This window comes from Gopherus flavomarginatus, chromosome 4 (assembly GCF_025201925.1).
Source record: "Gopherus flavomarginatus isolate rGopFla2 chromosome 4, rGopFla2.mat.asm, whole genome shotgun sequence".
Lineage (NCBI taxonomy): Eukaryota > Metazoa > Chordata > Testudines > Testudinidae > Gopherus > Gopherus flavomarginatus.
This window is the reverse complement of record NC_066620.1, coordinates 42,756,858-42,775,301: the sequence shown is the minus strand read 5'-3', so window position 1 is coordinate 42,775,301 and position 18,444 is coordinate 42,756,858. Positions and strand designations below refer to the sequence as shown.

Sequence of the window (18,444 nt, the reverse complement as noted above, 5' to 3'; positions counted from 1 at the left end):
GGCTGGTGGCAGCGTACCAGATTTAAGCTAGCAATTAAGCTTAAAAGTGTTCATGCAGGTCCCCACTTTTTGTACCCTAAAGTTCAAAGTGGGGGAAAAAACCTTGACATAGTGAGCAACGGTTAGGATTTTTAGGAACCAAAAGCCAGTAGGATTTTTTCTTCTTCTCCTCTCTAGCTGCTTGGAAAGCAACCTGAGGGCAGAGGTGTTACGTTTTTAACAAGAGTCTTTGTTAAGAGGAGGCTTCAAGCTGTGAGCCAGCAGACAGCCAGCAAAAGGCATTTACAAGTTGAATTGTTTTCTTTCTACCTCTCGGATATAGCTAGTTAGAAAATCTCTGTTAACCAAGCTGAAGCATCCCAGTCAGTAAGCTGCAGGGGGGTGCGGCCAGCACAAGAAAGCAGAAAAATGAGTGCCAAGAAAGCAGTTAAACAGGAAATGGCTAGGCTGGACGCAGAAGAAAAAGCCAAAGAGGCTGATCACAGGAGACAGCTAGAGATAAGAGAAAAAGATGGAGATGAAAGAGAGAAAGAGGCTGACCACCGGAGGGCTTTGGAGCTCCAGAGGGAGGCCCACCAGCAGGCCCTGGAATTAGCAAAGGTGAAGCAGGAGGGAACAGCCAACCCTAACAACCTTTCTCCAGGTACTGTTCCCCATCCCAGGAAATTCCTCACCTACAAGGCAGGTGATGATACTGAGGCCTTCTTAGAAAATTTTGAAAGGACCTGCCATGGGTACAACATCTCTACAGACCAGTACATGATAGAGCTGAGGCCACAGCTCAGTGGACCCTTAGCAGAGGTGGCGGCTGAAATGCCTAAGGAACACATGAACAATTATGAACTTTTTCAAACCAAGGCCGGAATCAGAATGGGGCTAACACCTGAGCATGCCCGTCAGCGGTTCAGAGCCCTAAGGTGGAAACCAGATGTGTCATTTACCCGACACGCCTACCACATTGGAAAGAATTGGGATGCCTGGATATCAGGAGCAAATGCTAACTCTCTGGAAGAGCTGTCCCTCCTAATGCAAATGGAGCAGTTCTTAGACGTTGTTCCTGAGGAAATAGAAAGGTACATCCTAGATGGGAAACCCAAAACTGTAACCGAGACAGGGGAGATTGGAGCCAGATGGGTGGAAGCGGCAGAAAAGAGAAAAGCTACTAGCAAGGGGGGCAAACCGAAAATAAACCCTATCACCGAGGGCAACCCAAGACCCCACCTACCACCCCAAGGAAGCCCCAGATACCCTATTGTCCCACCTCTCCAGTAACTCACCTCGACCCAGTGACCAGTCAGCTGGGCGATGTTTTAAATGTAATGAACTGGGACATAAAGGCCAACTGCCCCAAGAACCCCAACCGAGTACAGTTCATTACACCACCATCACACCAAAGATCCCCAGGCCCAGATGCCTCTCACACACCCTCGGAGTGAAGGGAAACCTTGAGAGTGGGCGGAAAGGTTATCGCGTGGAGAGACACGGGGGTACAAGTGTCAGCTATTCACCAATCCTTAGTGGACCCCAAATTCATCAACCCAGAGGCCCAAGTGACAATTTACCCCTTCATGTCACAAGTTGTAGACTTGCCTACAGCTGAACTGCCTGTCCAGTACAAGGGCTGGTCAGGAATGTGGACTTTTGCAGTCTACGACAATTATCCCATCCCCATGCTACTGGGGGAAGACTTGGCCAATCAGGTGAAGCGGGCCAAGAGGGTGGGAATGGTTACACGCAGCCAAGCCAGGCAAGCTTCCAGACCCATCCCTGTTCCTGAGCCGTCCACAGGGGCCCCGTCTGTGTTACCAGAGACCCAGACAAAGGTGGTGGCCCCGGATCCCCTGCCAACGACTGCAACAGCCATAGTGCATCCAGTCCCAGAACTGGAACTGGCAAAGCAACTAGCACCAGAACCGTTGCCAGCACTGACGCCAGCACTTGCAAACCCATCTACCACTCCAACGCCAGAGGGCACCAGCGGGCCTGAACTGGCAGAAGCAGCAGACAACTCTACCCAAGAGGCTCAGCCAAAGCCTGAAATATTGCACAGTGCTCCAGCGGAAAGCGGTTCACCATCAACAAAAACAACCCCATCAACTACATCGCTTCAAGAGGGACCAAGCCCAAGTCCACAGTCTAAGGAGGAACTAGTGTCTCCAGCCTCAAAGGAACAGTTCCAGGCTGAGCAGGAAGCAGATGACAGCCTTCAGAAAGCTTGGGCGGCAGCATGGAGCACCCCATCGCCTCTCAGCTCTTCTAACCGATCCCAGTTTGTTGTAGAACAAGGACTTTTATACAAGGAAACTCTTTCTGGTGCACACCAGGAAGACCGGCACCATCAAAAACAGTTGGTAGTTCCAACTAAGTACCGGGGAAAGCTCTTAAGCTTAGCCCATGATCATCCCAGTGGCCATTCTGGAGTGAACAGAACCAAAGACAGGTTGGGGAAGTCCTTCCACTGGGAGGGAATGTGCAAGGACATTGCTAATTATGTCCGGTCTTGTGAGGTGTGCCAAAGAGTGGGAAAGCCCCAAGACCAAGTCAAAGCCCCTCTCCAGCCACTCCCCACAATTGAGGTCCCATTTCAGCGAGTAGCTGTGAATATTCTGGGTCCTTCCCAAAAAAGATCCCCCAGAGGAAAGCAGTACATACTGACTTTTGCAGACTTTGCTATCCGATGGCCGGAAGCAGTAGCTCTAAGCAACACCAGGGCTAAAACTGTGTGCCAGGCCAGGTTGGCCCTCCGATATCCTTACAGATTCGGGAACTAATTTCCTGGCAGGGACCATGAAAGATCTGTGGGAAGCTCATGGGGTGAATCACTTGGTTACCACTCCTTACCACCATCAAACTAATGGCTTGGTGGAGAGGTTTAATGGAACTTTGGGGGCCATGATACGTAAATTTGTGCATGAACACTCCAATGATTGGGACCTAGTGTTGCAGCAGTTGCTTTTTGCCTACAGGGCTGCAGTACATCCCAGTTTGGGGTTTTCACCATTTGAACTTGTGCATGGCCACGAGGTTAAAGGGCCATTACAGTTGGTGAAGCAGCAATGGGAGGGGTTTACGCCTTCTCCAGGAACTAACATTCTAGACTTTGTAAGCAACCTACAAAGCACCCTCCGACACTCTTTAGCCCTTGCTAAAGAAAACTTAAAGAATGCTCAGGAAGAGCAAGAGGCCTGGTATGATAAATATACCAGAGAGCGTTCCTTCAAAGTAGGAGACCAGGTTATGGTCTTGAAGGCGCAACAGGCCCATAAGGTGGAAGTGTCATGGGAAGGACCATTCATGATCCAAGAGCGCCTAGGAGCTGTTAACTATCTCACAGCATTTCCCACCTCAACCCTAAAGCCTAAAAAGTGTACCATGTTAATTCTCTCAAGCCCTTTTATTCCAGAGACTTACAGGTTTGTCAGTTTACAGTCCAGGGAGAAGATGACGCTGAGTGGCCTGAAGGTGTCTACTACGAAGGAAAAAGTGACGGTGGCATGGAAGAGGTAAGCCTCTCCACAACCTTGGAACATCTGCAGTGGCAACAGATCAAGAAGCTGTGCACTGGCTTTGCCCCATTGTTCTCAGCCACCCCAGGACGGACTGAAAGGGCATACCACTCCATTGACACAGGTAATGCTCACCCCATTAGAATCCCACCCTACCGGTTGTCTCCTCATGCCCAAGCTGCTATAGAACGAGAGATCCAAAACATGCTACAGATGGGTATAATCCGCCCCTCTACCAGTGCATAGGCATCTCCAGTGGTTCTGGTACCCAAACCAGATGGGGAAATACGCTTTTGCGTGGACTACCGTAAGCTAAATGCTGTAACTCGTCCCGACAACTATCCAATGCCACGCACTGATGAGCTTTGGAGAAATTGGGATGGGCCCAATTCATCTCTACAATAGACTTAACCAAGGGGTACTGGCAAGTACCGCTATATGAACCTGCCTAAGAAAGGTCAGCCTTCATCACCCATGCAGGGGTGTATGAATTTAATGTGCTTCCTTTTGGGCTGCGAAATGCACCCGCCACCTTCCAAAGACTTGTAGATGGTCTCCTAGCAGGATTGGGAGGATATGCAGTTGCCTACCTCGATATGTGGCTATTTTTTCTGATTCATGGGCAGAACACCTATAAAGTCTTTGAGCGCATCAAGCAGGCAGGACTAACTGTTAAGGCTAAAAAGTGTCAAATAGGCCGAAACAGAGTGACTTACCTGGGACACCAGGTGGGTCAAGGAACCATAAACCCCCTACAGGCCAAGGTGGATGCTATCCAAAAGTGGCCTGTCCCAAAGTCAAAGAAACAGGTCCAATCCTTCTTAGGCTTGGCCGGGTATTACAGGCGATTTGTACCTCACTACAGCCAAATCGCTGCCCCACTAACAGACCTGACCAAAAAGACCCAGCCGAATGCAGTCAAGTGGACTAATGAGTGTCAGAAGGCCTTTACCCAGCTTAAGGCAACACGCATGTCAGACCCTGTGCTCAGGGCCCCAGACTTTGACAAACCATTCCTAGTAACCACAGATGCATCTGAGCATGGTGTAGGAGCAGTTTTAATGCAGGAAGAACCGGATCAAAACTTCCATCCTGTCGTGTTTCTCAGCAAGAAACTGTCTGAGGGAAAGCCACTGGTTAATCAGTGAAAAAGAATGCTACTCCATTGTGTATGCCCTGGAAAAGCTACTCCCACACGTTTGGGGACGGCGTTTCCAGCTACAAACCAACCATGCTGCACTAAAGTGGCTTCATACTGCCAAGGGAAACAACAAAAAACTGCTTTGATGGAGTTCAGCTCTCCAAGATTTTGATTTTGAAATTCAACACATTTCAGGAGCTTCCAACAAAGTAGCTGATGCACTCTCCCGTGAAAGTTTCCCAGAATCAACTGGTTAAAAATTGTCCTTAAAATGTGAAAATTCTTGTAGTTTACATCATTAGTAGTATATGTAAAGATGCATGTGCTTTATTAATCTGTTTATTCCAAAGTTCTAGGAAGAAATCACTGCCAGTGTGGTTCCACACTGTCTGAGATTTGGGGGGGCGTGTCATAAACAGATAGTTAAGGGTTAATGTCTCTTTTACTGGTAAAGCATTAAGAAGCTCAGTAAACCTGGCTGACACCTGACTAGAGGACGAATAGGGGGACAAGATACTTTCAAATCTTGGTGGAGGGAAGTCTTTGGTTGTGCTTTTTGTTTTGTTCGTTGTTCGCTCTCGGTGCTAAGAGGGACCAGACGTACACCCAGGCTTTCCCAATCTTTCTGAATCAGCCTTTCATGTTTCAAAATAGTAAGTATGTCATAACATTTCTTCCCAGATCTGGACCTTAGCGTCCAAAATATGGGTATTAGCATGAAAACCTCCAAGCTTAGTTACCAGCTTGGACCTGGTAATTGCTGCCACCAGCCAGGAATTATACAGTGCCTAGCTCACTGTGGTCTCCCCAAAACCTTCCCTGGGGGATCCCAAGACTCAGATTCCTTGAGTCGCACAACAAAGGGGAATAAACCATTTCCCTTCTCCCTCCTCCCCTCCAGGAGTTCCCTCCCTGGGTTCCTGGAGAGATATACAGAAGCAAGGTCTGTGAATCTAAACAGAGGGACTCCACCCTCCCTGTTTCCAGTCCTGGAAACACAAGTACCGAGAGCTAATCTTTCTTCCCCCCTCACCCAGACGGTATGCAAAGTCAGGCTTAGTAAATCTAACACAAAGATTTTCCCCCTGACTTCTTCCTCCCACCAATTCCCTGGTGAGCTGCAGACTCAATTCCCTGGAGTCCCCACTAAAGAAAAACTCCAACAGGTCTTAAAAAGAAAGCTTTATATAAAAAGAATGAAAAATGACATAAAATATAGTCTCTGTATTAAGGTGACAATATACAGGGTCAATTGCTTAACGGAAAAAAAAAGGAATAAACAGCCTTATCCAAAAAGAATACAATTTAACACATTCCAGCAACTACACACATGTAAATACAAAAGAAAACAATATAAACCTATTGTCTTACTATCCTTGTACTTACAACTTGGAAACAGAAGATTAGAAAGCCTGGAGATAGAAAGATCACTCTCAGAGCCGAGAAAAGAACAGACCAAGAACAAAGGACTCACACCCAAAACTTCCCTCCACCCAGATTTGAAAAAGTCTTGCTTCCTGATTGGTCCTCTGGTCAGGTGTTTGGTTCACTGTGTTAACCCTTTCCAGGTAAAAACATTAACCCTTAGCTATCTGTTTATGACAAAGTAATAGCCAGGCAAGGCGGAATAGTCTTATGTTTGTTTTCTTAACTTGTAAATGTGTCTTTTTGCTGGAAGGATTTTTACCTCTGTTTGCTGTAACTTTGAATCTAAGACTAGGGGGGGAGTCCCTCTGGTCTACATGAATCTGAATACCCTGTAAAGCATTTTCCATCCTGATTTTACAGAGATAAAGTTTTTAATTAAAGAAAGAAAAGGTAAAAATTCTTTAAGAACCTGATTGATTTTTCCTTGTTTTAGAATCCAAGGGATTGAGTCTGAACTCACCAGGGATTGGTGGGGGGAAAAAGGAGGGGGATGGTTAATTTCTCCTTGTTTTAAGACCCAAGGGGTTTGGGTCTGGGTTCCCCAGGGAAGGTTTTGGGGGGGAACAGAAAGTGTGCCAGACACTAAATTCTGGCTGGTGGCAGCGTACCAGATTTAAGCTAGTAATTAAGCTTAAAAGTGTTCATGCAGGTCCCCACTTTTTGTATCCTAAAGTTCAAAGTGGAGGAAAAAAAAACCTTGACAAGGGTGCAGGAACAGGAAAAGCTAGAAGCGGTGTGCCAGAAGGGCCTCCACCTGAGGTTGCTGCTCCCTGAGGGCTCTGCCAGCCCCAGAGCAGGATCCCCCCAACCCAGGCAGCTGTTACTGGCTGCACAAGCAGTCAAAGAGGGCTGGGAGCTGAGGAGCAGCCTCAGCCACAAACACCAGCTGGCATTAGCCTGAGCAGCAGCTGCCACTCCTCCCGCAACTCCCGGGCCTTCCAATGCAGGGACACCAGGGCTCGGGGCTCTGGGTTTCAGCCCCACAGCTTCAGACTTTAGCCCCACTAAGGGCGCCAGGACTCGGGGTTCCAGGCTTCAGCTGCAGGCCCCCTTAAACAGCTTGAGAATCACTAGCATATATGGCTATGCTTCAGTAAACATTAAAGTCCCAACATAACCTGACAAAGACCAAACAATTTTCCAATGCTAAAGGATTAAATGAATTGTGATTAAATATTACAATACTATTAGAATGTACTGAAATACCTACACTAAGTGGAATCCCACTGCCTCAAAAAAGTACTGACTAATGATATTGTGATGTTTTACAATGGAGTAGGCAGAACTAAGGCTCAGTCCTATATGCATGACAATCTAATTTTAAGGCTACCGTCCTTGAGACACCCGTATAACTTGTACAACCAAGTTACCATAGAATCTTTGTGGAGAGTCACAAAGAAAAGAAAAAAGTGGGTTTAAATTTTCCAGCAATACCCTAAAATGGGTCCTGTCCTGCAATATATATCCATCTCTCAGAATTATATCAAAATTATTTAAGTTCTAAAACTGACACCTTCAAAGCAAAACTTCCATATCATTACATTTATAAAGACAAAAGAATGGTGAAAATTAAATATAGTTCATGAGGGTTTAAGATTATAAGTGCAAAAAGCAAGTCTTTTTTAAAAGGTGAATTCTGATTTTTTAAATAGCAGGTACTTTCCCTATAAACTTCAATGTTACACAAAGTATCTTATTTTAAACTATAAATTCCACGCCTTAAGACTATTTAGACAAGTTTTCTAAGTCACACAACCATACCTTCCCCAGTTCTCAGTTACACTGCAGCACTTCTAGCACAAAGCATCAAAGCCAGCATGGGAAGTCCTGGCAGGATCACTCTAGTAGCGTAATGCTAGTACCCTCCTATGCCAGTCTCCCTTTCCCATACAAGGTTCCCTGCACCTTGGTGATCCCTACCTACTGTGATAACTCCATGAGTTGACTATCTAGAGCAGGATGCTCTAACAAACAAAGGAAGGCTCCAGCACACAACCAGCCCAGAATCAGGGAAGTGCCAACGTTGTCTTAATGGCACCTTTGCTCTACACACTGAGGCCATATCTGAGGACTGGGTCCTTTATAATCCAAGCCAAATACAGAAGAGCCTGTATTTCTTCACCAATACAATGCTATATTTGCAACAAACATTATTGAAAGGAGATAACATTTGTAAGACATCTTTTTATCCAAACAAGTGCTCTACATAAAAAACATGGGAGCACTGAGCATATAAAATTCCATTTTTCAACTATATCCTCTGAAAAAACAGCTCTTGATGATCTGAGTTGATTTTACACATCAAAAGGCTTCATATGATTTTTATGGAATTTTTTAACACCACAGAGAGAACACAGGGTATTCAGGAGAATAGTTTCTTCCCCAGCTGAATATTTATTCCCCCTCTCCAAAAAGATGTTAAACCCCAAATTTAGATTCTTTCCATACAGTAGTATCTGTGAAATTGTACAGGTTTGCAGAGACGCTTCTATTGATTGAAATAGACAGAAATTTGTCTAGGTATACAGTAAATTATTAAAATGGAACCCTTTTATAATTCTGTTCTAAAAATATTACAGCAGGACATTAGTCTTGAATAGTGATATCTGCAGAATATATGGCTACGCTTAATACACACCTAAATGAACATTAGGGTCAGGTAACAGAGGAAATTCTATCTTTAACTCATGTGTGTTTTTTGCCTCTGCCTTTGTATGAAGTAATAAATATTTAAGTTAAAAATGTAGAATGGGAGTATTTCTTACCAACCCAACCAGTTGCATCAGAAATAATTCAGAAGGAGGTGCTCAGACTATAGTTTGGAGTAAAGTCAACTTTACAAGGAAAAATGTATTCAACTAAGGATGCTCAGGCATGACTTTAAACCATCTTCCCATTATAAGGCTGCTACACCTGGGAGATACTCAAGTTTTGTCAGAGACCAGATCCATCATAAAGATGCCCAAGACACTCCTAGGGGCTGACGGTGCAGTAAGAGCTGCTATGGCAGCTCTACACAACATGAAGTTTCACCTGTGCTAGGAGAATCCTCCCATGGCCAAGCCTTGAAGCAGTTGTAGAGGGCCAGGGCAGAATCTACGTATTTCCTACTTTCATTTTCAAGTAGTGGGAAATATCCATCTTTTTGGACTTGCCTATTAGGATGCAGGAGAGATACCTTATTTGCAGGGCTATAAAAATTAACCCAGCAACCACTTACCCAGGACTAAATACACAATGCTCCACACCACACCCTCTTCCAAGCAATACCTGTTGTGAATGGTTTCTTAGTAGTCAAGTACCACTCATGGCTTGGGCCTGAAGAGCCTACTAACTTGGTTGAACTTAGAGACCCTCAGTTAATGCCACACCAACTTCTTCTCCCTTCCACCACATACAAATAAATGAGTTAGTGCTGCCACTCACCACACACATCAAATCAGTTAATATTCTTGCATGGAAGGTGGCACACTTACATGGCCCTGTGTAGGTCCTCCCTTGCTATCTCAATAAGAGACAAGCATGGGGACAAACACCATGACTGCAACAGTGGAAGCAACACGGGGGGTTGTGTGTGTCCCTATACCAGAATTACACTCCTAACCAACAGAAGCCCTACTGTAGACTCTAAGAGTTCTTTTGTTTCATACAGGAAACTAGTACAAACTACATCAGCAAAAGAACTTGTTTGCTGATATAGTTATACTGGCAAGCTCTTTTTACTGTAGAGCTGGCTTTCTAGTGCAGAAACCTCTTTTGGTGGAAGATTGATTTTTTAAAAATATTTTATCCACTCTGCAGTGATCAATTTTTATTTAAAATTAAATTTTAAACAGCCTATGTTAAAACCTAAAGCTATTATAATCTACTAACAATTCAAATTAAATGCAATGAATATTAAGCAGTATGTTTGCTCCCAAGGTCTAAATAGAGTAAAACTACTGGACTGGTGGAAGTCAATGGCTAATAGCCTAGAGCCAGGGTTTTTTGAAATGCTAAGACAATTTTTGATAGCAATAAAGAATATTTTCTTCACTTCAGCTTATTCAACTAGTTCAATTCAATGCCTAGTTCATTCAGAGTTAAGAAATCAATTGGGAATTGAAAAAGCATGAAAGTGTGTTTATGCATGAAAGCTTTTCTTCTTCCATTCTATGGATAAAAGCTAGGTGTGTGGGGAGGGGATGATATCTACTAGTTCTAAAATCTTGAAGCACACATGATTAAATAGCATCAGTTCAATTCACTAACTAGAGATACCACCTTTGTTTGAAAAATCAGTTTTAAAAGCAAAAATTATTTTTTTGCTTGTATATCCAGAATATTTACGGTAGTTTTATTTAACTGTTTAAAACTCTGTTTTGTGCATTTAATTGAATTTGAATTTCCATCCAAATACAGGGTGACAAATTGAAAGTAAAAAAAAACAAAAAAAACAAACCATCCAGTAAACAGGTAAGCTATATAATTACTTAAATAAATGCACACAGATACAGTGCATCCTCCTTGTGAGCAAAAGCACCAAGTTTACCATAAAGGCTACATATAGCAGGAAATCAAACATTTTAATTGTTACCAACCAGTGAGTCTCTCTCTCTTTAGAAAAATAATTAAAGTGAGAAACAATTAAAATTGATTATTTAAATCAGTGCTTCCTGCCTGCTGAGTTAAATGATTAAAATCAGTGATTTAAATAGCTTTGATTTAAATCAATCCGTCATGCATCAATTTATGCTCAGCTCATAATTGGAAAGTTTCTCTTTATAACTATAAGCACAAGACAGTCTTTAAAAAAAGAAACCCACACACACTAAGGGTACATCTACACTACCTGCCAGATTCACAGGTAGTGACTGATTTATCACGTGTAGTGTAGACACGATAGATCAATCCCTGATCACTCTCCCGTTGACTGTTTATTTGTGATGTTTGACTGTATATGCAAAAATTTAAATACAGTATGTCACCAATACAGTGTAAATTAAGGAAAAGAGTAAGGTTTAACAAAAAAAATGACACTTCAAGTGACATTAGCATATGGATTGGTCTTCCAAAATTGAGGGAACAAGGAATAGATGGATTAATGTCTCAGGCTTTCAACACAGACCTTTGATCTTACTGGACCCCAACCAAGGAAAAGGTAAGCATTCATGGATACTAATTCAACCTTTGCTTTTATCTTATTTTTACCTGAAAACATATCAGAGCTCTTCACTGTTAATAAAAAGCTTTGGAAGCTTGAAGCTGAGATAGTGAATATGCATACTTTGTTTAACTAAGACTTTGTCTGCACTTGGAACTAGCATTATTTCAGTAGTCAGTTGTCCCAGACTCACAGAAGATTAGGGTTGGAAGGGATCTCAGGAGGTCATCTAGTCCAACCCCATGCTCAAAGCAGAACCAACCCCAACAAAATCATCCCAGCCAGGGCTTTCAACATTGCTTATTTGATTGTGCAGACAAAGAAGACCCATGGCTCCCACTGAACTGCTGTTAGCCACAGGTTTTTTTGGTCTCAATTTCTGGACAAAGTTGACATGCACCATGTTTGGCTAACAGATGGTTGAGGGTTAGTTACTGAAGCAGCGTTGTCCAGTACAAACAAGGTCTAAAACTCTCCCCGCTTGAGAGGCAAACCAGCCCCATTTTACAGGTGGGTAATACACGGAGCAGCAGGAGGGATGAGGTGATTTGCCCAAGGTCACAAGCAAGTCAGTGGCAGGGCCACGACCCGGACACGTAGAGAGCTCCCTGAGGGCATCACTTCCCGCCACGCACGGCGGCACAAGCCCCGCCAGGCCAGGTCCCGAGGGAAGGACACACATCCTGTCCCTTTGGAGAGGGGCTCGGGCGCCACGTTAAGATCTGACCCGACTGCCGTGAAGGTGGCCGCGGCAGGGACTCCGGCAGCGCAGGAAGGGAAACCCCCCCGCGCGCGAGGCAACCGACCCACAGAGGCCTCCTCGCCCGTCGCCTGAAGGTCACCGCGCCACACGTGACAGGCCGCCTGGCCCACAGCGCGTTTGCCGCGGATTCTCCCGCTCGAAGACCCGCGGGGCGCGGCACAGGGAGGACAGTGAAGGTCAACGACTCTGTGGCGCCGGCCACGCGCTCACCTGGGGGACGTAGGCGGCGGACGCCACAGCCCCGACCAGCTTCTGGCTGAAGCCGCTGAATTTATAATACATGTCGCCGGGCTCTCCGCACACGCCGCGCTGCTTCCCCGCAAGCACCCGGCCGGCCGCGACGCGCTCCAAGGAAGGACCCGACCCTCCCCAGTGCTTCCTCAGCCTGTAGGGCCCTGGCGCAGGAAGGCAGTTTTGTAGGGGGCTACGCCGAGTGCCGGTAGAACAAACTCGGAAACCAGCCGAAAACGCTGCCTGCGAGACTTGAGTGATAACAGCGGGTCCCTCGTGGATTGCGGGAGCGCGAACTGCCTCCGGGTTCTGTAGGGAGCACTAACTAGACGACAGTTTCCAATCAGGCAGCAGCTGGGCAGCCTAATACGCCTGCGCACTTGGACTCCGGAAGCTGGAATTAGGCCCTCGCCGCTCCGCTTCCAGGGAAAGGCCCCAGAGCCATCCAATCAGCTGCCGAAAAGTGTTGAAACCCCGCCTCCTGCCTAACAACTGTTGCTAGCTGGGGACGCTTCCTTGCCACGTGTGTGCAGCGTGCAAGGGCGGCGAAGCTGTGGACCGGGTAGGCCGGGCACGATCGCTGGGCTCATGAGGCGACTGCAGCTTAGTGGGGGCCCGGGTAGGGCGGCAGGGCAAGGTGTCCAGGGAGGGGCGGCCGGTGGGGTGAAAGAAGCTAACTGAGCAGGGAGGCGCCGCTACCTGAACCCCAGCGAAGGAGGGGGCAGGCGAAGGGCGTCCCTTCCGCTAAGGAGCGGAGCGTCTGTGATTCTTCAGAGCTTCTCAGCTGGTTTCACCTGGGGAGTCAGGGCCGGATTAACCTTTTGTGTGCCTGGTGCCAAACTTATTTGTGAGCCTCCATGGAGCAATGGAACATGGTGCGGGGAGGTCAGTCCCCAGATGGAAGAGCCAGCTAAGGATAATGGGACATGGCATGGCAGGGGCAGCTCAGCTCTGACAGCTCAATGCAAGGGCACTGTTTACAAACCGGCTGCTGCCAGCATACCTCTTCCCCTCGGGGGCATGCCCATGCCACGCCACACAGTCCCCCCAACCCAACATCCTCCTGACTCCCTAATACCAAAGCCCCCCGAGATCCACTGTGCCCAGTGCTCTCTCAGACCCCCCCATACAAATGCACAGTGCCCTGCACAACGCCACCCCTGCCCAGCACCTCTCTGCCCATAGCCCCACCACAACTGCCCAGCACCCCCCACAGAGCCCCCACTCCCTAGTGCCCCAACATAGACATCTTATCTGCCCTCTCACAGCCCAGCACTTCCGCAAGAAACCCACTCCCCCATGCCCAGCCTCCAGGCCACACTCACTGAGCCTGCTGGGAGGCAACTGTTTCTGCCAGGCTGAGCCGGCAGTGCAGCCAGAGCTGGTCCCCAGGGTGGGGAATCGCTCAGGTCAGGAATGGTGTGATCAGCCAGACCAGGGCCTACCCCGGCCGGGCTCCCTCAAGATGCACTTCCTATGGCGGGGCCTAGCCAAGCTCACTGCACTGTCCCCTTCCCCGCCCCCTGGCCTCTGCAGCAGTTCCAAGTGGTTCAGCTCTGGGGAGATAGGTGGGGCCCCACAGGTGATGGGAAGCAGAGGTGCACTGGGGTCTGACCGAGAGGCAGAGAACAGGGAGGTGAGGCCGAGGCGGCAGCAGGTGGGCAGGCCAACAGGAGCAAATGGTGGGCAGGGGGAGCCAGAGGGGTCTCGGGGTGCAGTGCTAAAGAGCAGGGAGGTGAGGCCGAGGCGGCAGCAGGTGGGCAGGCCAACAGGAGCAAATGGTGGGCAGGGGGAGCCAGAGGGGTCTCGGGGTGCAGTGCTAGGGCCCTTTCTGAGCATGAACCCTTTTTGATGGAGCCCCTGGAGCCATTGTAAACCTGGGACAGCCAGGAAGTTAATGACCTATGGGTATATCTCTGCACGTGCATATGTTAATGAGGACTCAAGTGGCCCTGCTCAGTCATTATATGTTCTTCTATACTTTTCATTTTTATTGCTCTGCCACAGTTGTTGCCTCCCAAACGAGTGCTCTGTAATATTGGCATCCAGATTGTTGTATGGTAACAAATGCTGTGCTAATTATGGACATCTGACATGCTACTGTCTTACTACTTTTGTTAATTTTACAGAATTAACACTGAATTTCCTGTCAGAAACTTGCAAATAACTTGGAAATACAAACAGTTTTGTTTCCTGCAGTTTAATATGTGTTTGCTTTCCTATTTACCAAACAATTCCTGCCTCACCCCACCTCTCTCATCATCTTTTTAGTGGAAATGAAATCTGTACTACTGTTGTTTTGTGAAGATTTCCTTTCTTGTAGGGCTTTCGATTAATGGCAGTTAATTCACACAATTAACTAAAAAAAATTAATTGTGATTAAAAACGTTAAACACAAGCTAATCGCAGTTTTGATTGTATTGTTAAACAATAGAATACCCATTGAAAATAATATTTTTGGATGTTTTTCTACTTTTTCAAATATATTGATTTCAGTTACAACACAGAATACAAAGTGTACACTGCTCACTTTATATTATCATTTTTATTACAAATGTTTGCACTATAAAAATGATAAACAAAAGAAACAGTATTTTTCAAGTCACCTCATACAATACTGTACTGCAATCTCTTTATCATGAAAGTGCAACTTACAAATGTAGATTGATACAAATGTAGGACTTTAGAGCCTACAAGTCCACCCAGTCTTACTTCTTCTTCAGCCAATCACTAAGACAAACCAGTTTGTTTACATTTATGGGAGATAATTCTACCCACTTCTTATTTACAATGGCACCAGAAAGTGAGAACAGGCATTCATATGGGACTTTTGTAACTGGCATTGCAAGGTATTTACGTGCCAGATTTGCTAAACATTTGTATGCCCCTTCATGCTTTGGCCACCACTCCAGGGTACATACTTCCATGCTGATGATGCTCATTAAAAAAAATGTGTTAATTAAATTTGTGAGTGAACTCCTGGGGTGGGGGGAATTGTGTCTCTCTGTCTCTATTTACCTGCATTCTTGGATGATCACTCAGCACATGTTCATTTTCAGAACACTTTCGCTGCAGATTTGACAAAACTCAAAGAAGGTACCAATGTCAGACTTCTAAAGATAGCTACAGCACTCGACCCAAAGTTTAAGAATCTGAAGTGCCTTCCAAAATCTGAGCAGGACAAGGTGTGGAGCATGCTTTCAGAAGTTTTAAAAGAGCAACACTCTGATGTGGAACTACAGAACCCGAATCACCAAAAAAGAAAATCAGCCTTCTATTGGTGGCATCTGACTCAGATGAGAAGATGAACATGTGTCGGTCTGCACTGTTTTGAATAGTTATCAACCAGAACTCATCATCACTATGGACGCATGTCCTCTGGAATGGTGATTGAAGCATGAAGGGACATATGAATCTTTAGCGCATCTGGCATGTAAATATCGTGACATCGGCTACGAAAGTGCCATGCAAACGCCAGTTCTCACTTTCAGGTGACATTGTAAACAAGAAGCGGGCAGCATTATCTCCTGCAAATGTAAACAAACTTGTTTTTCTGAGCAATTGGCCGAACAAGAAATAGGACTGAGTGGACTTGTTGGCTCTAAAGTTTCACATTGTTTTGTTTTTGAATGCAGTTATTTTTTGTACATAATACTACATTTGTAAGTTCAACTTCCATGATAAAGAAATTGCACTAAAGTACTTGTATTCGGTGAACTGAAAAATACTATTTCTTTTGTTTTCTACAGTGAAAATATTTGTAATAAAAATAAAGTGAGCACTGTACACTTTGTATTCTGTGTTATAATTGAAATCAATATCTTTGAAAATGTAGAAAACAGTCAAAAATATGTAAATAAATGGTATTCTATTATTAACAGTGCGATTAATCATTATTAATTTTTAATTGTGTTATTAATCACAATTTTTTAATCGCTTGACAGCCCCACTTTTTTGAGAAGATGACAAGGTGAGCATGATGAGATTTCTCTCTTTTGAGTGAATTTAATCCTCCTGAAAGCTGTGATAGCCTTCAAAAATGAAGGTCTCTGTATGTTCACAGAGTGGGTACAACGTAGTTAACAGCTGTACAAGCTTCCCCATACTATCCAAGAACATGCCTGAGGCCTGACATAGAGGTGTTATAAGGCTGACAGGGTAATTTAGCCTCCAGATCCATTCAGGGGCTGATCCAAAGTCCATTGAAGTCAATGGGAGTCTTTCCACTAACATGGATGGGCTTTAGATCAGGCACTCCAGACCAGAATCTCAAAGGTACTCAGAGGTGCCCAACTTCCATTGATTTCAGTGGCTGTGAAGCACCTAATTACCTTTTGAGGGTCTGGACCTCAGTGCCAAATGTGCCTGTGCTTTTGTTGACGTGCACACTTGCATAATGAAGACTAAACTAACCCCCCTATATACTCTTATCATACAGTTAAAGATCACTGATAACTTACTGACCTGGATCAGAGTCACTATGATTTTCTATAGGTGAAAGGCTCTCTAGCTGATTATGAGTCTTGGGAGCCATCCAGTCATCCAATTTATGCTTTTCTGAAAGTTCTTTATGCGGACATGTTTGTTATAAAAATCCATAAAACATCTGATCATGTGTTGCCTAGCAATCATATGAAAAAACTTGTCTAACTCAAACAGATAGAAATAATTCCATAGGAGATGCATTAGGAGACAAAGTGTGACTCATTTATCAGAAGAGATGCAAATGATGAGATTCCTCTTTGCACCCATCTGTTGATCTCTATGGTAGCCCTTTTATTATGTTTTTGGCTCCATAATTTTGGGTATGATGGCAGGAATGCTGCCATGGCACCATCCCTGTCGCACCTACAGGGATTTACTCTGCAACATAACACTGATTCTGTTAGCACTGAAAGCCCCTCTGCACACTGAACTCACCTTCCCCTTGGCAGGAGGATTTTGAGCTATATGCAGACATGGATCTATGAGACCACAGCTTGTGCCCATGCATGCTGTCAGGTGGCTGGGGGAATGGTCCCCAGAGAGTAATTTCTAACCCCACAGTAGAATAAGCATGTGGTAACTCCACAGGATGCAATGTTTTGACTTTGCATTAGGTAAAGTGACCAAAGTTGATATGTAATCTAGGGAACTGTGTTTTCTAAATATTATAGAGATGGCTGTGAAATTGTAGTTTTCAAACCTGTAACATGAATTGAAACTGGATCTTGTGTCTGATGTGACTTTTTCTTACAATACAGAGGAGAGACTCATTGGCAACTTTAGTTATTTCAAAGAAAATTTAGGAAGAAATTATTTACAAATGTGTTGTTTTGATCACTGATTTGCATTTGCTAGTGACAAATTAGGAGGTGAGAAGAAATTTAAAATGTAGAATGGAAGCGAAGAAATAAAGCATATGGTCTTGAAGTGAAATTCTGCCTAGGGCCACAATTTATAGTTCAAATTTATCTAGTCTAGAAATATGTGGCCCAATCCTGCTCCCATTGAAGTCAGTAGAAGTAAGCTCATGTATTACAAAGTACTTTGGGGCTTGCATCATGTTTATTTATCTTAGACAGAGTTTACGATAGCATCCATCACTACAGTATCTTAAGTACTTGCCAGATTAATTAAGTCTGCATGGCAAGCTCTTACACCTTCCCTTACTAAGAATGCTTTATCTGCTCTCACACATTTCATCCTAGGCTTTGTGAACTGCATTGTCCCAGCGGAGAAGAGCAGTGTAGGCAATCATGGATGGAGATATGGTCACTGGAGAGACTTGGTGGATTTGTAGATCAGGACCAAGTCCTTGAACTGACAATAGTCTTAGAGTGGGAACCAAGGGAAAGATCAGAGCACAGGGATAACAACCTATGCCACTGTAGAGGCTGAGAAAAACACTTTCTGCTCAAGCTGAGACCATGCTTTACATCTACCAGTAATGTTTGAGAGTAAATTGGGACATTTCCTGAGGCAAGCTACTGAAATGAAAACTAGTCTTATGTCCTACCTCTGGTCTGTTCAATATTTTAGCCTCAAATAAATTGGAAAAAATTGGGATTGTTTACCTGGGAAGGAGACATAAGAGGCAACATGATAAAAGTATATAACATAATGAATGATAGACAAGAGATCAGAATCTTCTGTTCTCCATCAGTTACATACAGAACAAGGGGACATTGAATGAAATTGAAAAGTGGCAAGTTCAAACCTGATAAAAGGCAATATTTTTTTCATAGAATTT

General features: G+C 44.8%; 1 protein-coding gene across 6 annotated transcripts in view; it reads right to left on the bottom strand.

Moving 5' to 3' along the window:
* LOC127050232 (cytochrome c oxidase subunit 7A-related protein, mitochondrial) overlaps window positions 1-12,360 on the bottom strand; it is a 162,253-nt gene extending 149,893 nt beyond the window's left edge. For 5 of the 6 annotated variants that reach the window (XM_050951954.1, XM_050951955.1, XM_050951957.1 and 2 more), the window contains exon 1: window positions 12,192-12,355. In XM_050951954.1, coding sequence (XP_050807911.1) covers window positions 12,192-12,263 — 72 coding nt within the window. In that variant the 5' untranslated portion in view covers window positions 12,264-12,355. Of the gene's footprint in view, window positions 1-12,191 lie in introns of all 6 variants that reach the window. The other variant, XM_050951953.1, reaches the window with a different exon arrangement.
* Window positions 12,361-18,444: the final 6,084 nt, after the last annotated feature.